At 56.8% G+C, this 3226-nt stretch overlaps 2 protein-coding genes across 2 annotated transcripts; both read left to right on the top strand.

The window, feature by feature from the left end:
• On the top strand, window positions 1–431 carry SPRG_17776 (hypothetical protein). Its single transcript, XM_012357169.1, has one exon. The coding sequence runs from the start codon at window positions 81–83 to the stop codon at window positions 375–377; it is 297 nt and encodes a 98-aa protein (XP_012212559.1). The 5' UTR covers window positions 1–80; the 3' UTR covers window positions 378–431.
• A 1297-nt stretch (window positions 432–1728) lies between these two features.
• Window positions 1729–2921, top strand: SPRG_17773 (hypothetical protein; the record flags this gene model as incomplete). The annotated part of the gene is made up of 1 exon (XM_012357168.1): window positions 1729–2921. A coding segment is annotated over one exon (1193 nt), but the record flags the coding sequence as incomplete, so codon positions are not given.
• Window positions 2922–3226: the final 305 nt, after the last annotated feature.

Below are 3226 nucleotides of genomic sequence, written 5' to 3'. Positions count from 1 at the left end.
GGCCCGCAGCTACGTCTGGATCGAAGACCTCAAGGCCGTCGTCGGCGGTGTCTTGCTCGAAAAACAACATCCACGCGTTCATGGCCGACACGCAGACGCCCGAGTCGCACACCGAGTGGCTCGACGCGTTGGCCGAGATCCAGGCGCTCAAGGCCAGCGTCATCGTGCCGGGCCACGCGATCGTCGGCGATGTCGCCGACATTGACTCGCCCGCGTTCACGGCCAAGTACATTCGCGACTTTGACGCTGCGACGGCTGCGGCCAAGAACAGCACGGACCTCATTGCGGCCATGACGGCGCTGTACCCCAAGGCCGGCAGCGTCATCAGTCTCGAGATCAGCGCGCGGGTCGCCAAGGGCGAGCAAACGTGGCCGTAAGCTTTTAGGGACTAGTACAGTCATTAAAGTGAACCGCTTCAAGTTTTCACAACCAATATTGTTTCTTGTTCAGCTTACATAGCTGGACTGGAAACGAAGAAGTTTTTGTTGACATTGGCCAGCCTGTCCCGCAACTTGATGGGCTTTGGTGCTTTGGTAGGCCGTCGTTCGCACGTTTGTTGGTTTGCTATTTCTCGAGGTCCAGGGTCTCCAAGATGCGTTACAATAACGGAATATGCTACTAGTACGTGAAAGGAACTATGCAGGACAGACAGTCGCGGCAAACGAGCTTTGGTGGGCACACCGAATAAGATTTTGATGGATGAAGCGCTTGTGACGACCGAGAACTACAGTCGTCTCGCCGTCAAAATGATCGACAAAAGAGTGCAATGTTGTCCACGTTCTTGTGGTCGGTGGCGTTGGCAGTCAGGAACGGTCTGTTAACAGTAAGTTGGGCGTTGAGGGGTTAACACGCAGTGGAAGATTTTCTTCGCGCAGTGCCGAGTGATTTAGAAGACACTAATTCTTGAACACACAAGATACAAGATCCAGGAGCAGGCACTCAAGCTCATGCGATTTCAGGAATTGCAGCGTCCGTCAACAAACAACCCGCCTCGCCCCACCAGTGGCATGGCGGACACCTACACGGTTGCTACCCCCAAGGAGTTCGGTCTGGATCAAGGACAAACAGTGTTGACCGTAGCTCGACACGAAGTACAGCGTCCACGCAACGGACCAAGCCGTGGGACGGTGACGGTTGTTCCCCCCTCGTGCACCGTCAACGATGGGTCTTTTTCCTGTCTTTTGACGCGTAAAAATCAAAGATGACGGACAGCGTCCAACGCATCTTTGCTCGTCCCGTCCACTGCTGCATATGCACGCGATCGTAGCCTGTCTATGCGCCACTCGGTGGTCCACGCGGCCGACCGACCAGATCCCGAAACGCGCCATCGTAACGTTCTCGCCTGTCGACTCGGTCGACTGCAAAACGGCGCCAGTGCTAACACGACTCTGTGCTAGTAGTATTGCTGCCAACCGCTTCCAGACCACCCACTCTGGGGCACGCACCACGTCGTGACCACCTCGAAGTGTCGTCGCTTCGTCCAACGAGTGGCTCTCACACGGTCTCTCTGCGTCTCCATCGGTGGCACCCATGTGAATGTCGTCCCGATTGGTATCCTTGGCGACCGATACCAATCACGTAGGTCACCCTCTCTTGAACGCACCAATCAACGCACGCCAACTCACAAGATGGACCAATCACACGCGTGTGCGATCGCCGCACGTTGGAGCATCGTTCCAAGCACTTGCTCATAATACGGACTAACGAGTCCACGACAAAGTTCTTGCGATGGAGCCGTACGCATCCGTGTCGACACCCAGCGACGCCGTCGAGTGCAGTCCGACAGTGTGGTCCACCGCCGACACCCGCCGCGCCAATCTGCTCTTTCTGCTCATGGGCCTCTGCTACTACACGCCGTTTTGCATGCTCGTGCAGCCCGTCGACTACTGGCGGCTCCTCTTTCCCACTTTCAACGTCAACTTTCGCATCTCGTTCGCCTACTACATTGCCAACGTCGTCGTCATCTTTGGTCTCCTCGCCATCGGCGCGCGCCAGTCGTTTCGGTCGCGCATCATCGGCGGCTTTGGCGCCCAGCTGCTCGTGCTTCTGCTGCTTCCAGCGTCGTACTATGTCCTCACGACGGAAACGCAGCATGAAGTCATGGTGCTTCTCTGCTCCGTCATTGTGGCCATCGGCGCCGCGGTCGCCGGCTCGTCCCTCTTTGCCCTAGCCGCCATGTACCCGAGCGGCAGCATCGAACATGTCCAGCTGGGCATTGGCCTCTCGATCTTCATCACGACTGCGTACCGCTGTGTCAGCAAGGGCGCCTTCCCCAGCGACGCGACCGTACCCGCGTCGATGGTGTATTTCTATACGGGCGCCGCGACGATGGCTGCCGGCGTCGCTTCGTATATACTTCTGCTGCGCCTTCCCGGGAGCGCATCCGTGCATGCGACGCCGCAGACACACAAGGTGCTGCAGCCAACGCTGCTGCGCAAGATTCGTTTCAATGGCATTCTTGTCGTCGTGCTCAACCTCTCGACGATGCTGGTATGGCCGGGGCTCTTGACGGACATTGCGAGCTTCAACGCCCCCAATTTGAACACGTCTGGGTGGTTCCCGCTGCTCCTCATGGGCTGGGACGCTCTCTTTGATGCGCTTGGTCGGTACTGCGCGCGCTACAAGCTCTGTTTTACGCGCCACAACGTGTGGAGCCTCGTGCTCGGTCGGTGCGTTTGCATCCCCGTCTTTATCTGCTTGGCCCGCAACGTCCTTTTTACACACGATGCCATCACGTACGTTGTCGTAGCGGTCTTTAGCTGGACGCACGGCTACGGCGGCGCGCTCACCGTCGTTTTTGTCAACGACTGCGTCGACGACGCCGAGCGCAGCGGCGCTGGGATGTTTGCGAGCTTTTTTGTCAATTTTGGCCTCGTGGCCGGCGCGTCCTTGAGTTTTGCGCTTGCCAAAGTGATGGGGTTGTAGAAGATTCTGGCGTTCATTTGTGGTGGCCATAATACACTCGTCTTCGTTTTCGGGTGCTCGAAGGCGTCCGATTTGATCGGACCAAGCGTTCATTTCGTGGGGCGCGAAATGGGAACCAAAAAGGTAATAACATTCAAGCACTACAGCGAATCGAGAGGCTTGAATGGCGTTGACGTCTAAAGAAATGCTACCGACCTCCCCGCGTCGTACTAGCTATTCCCAATGGTCGAAAGATGGCTTTATGACGCATCCAACAAAACCCTGTAGGAGCACCAGGCTTGTGCGATTTTTATGCCTTTCA

Source organism: Saprolegnia parasitica (genome assembly GCF_000151545.1).
Source record: "Saprolegnia parasitica CBS 223.65 unplaced genomic scaffold supercont2.768, whole genome shotgun sequence".
Classification (NCBI taxonomy): domain Eukaryota; phylum Oomycota; class Saprolegniomycetes; order Saprolegniales; family Saprolegniaceae; genus Saprolegnia; species Saprolegnia parasitica.
The sequence above is the reverse complement of the archived record's forward strand: the minus strand, read 5'-3'. Positions and strand labels throughout refer to the sequence as shown.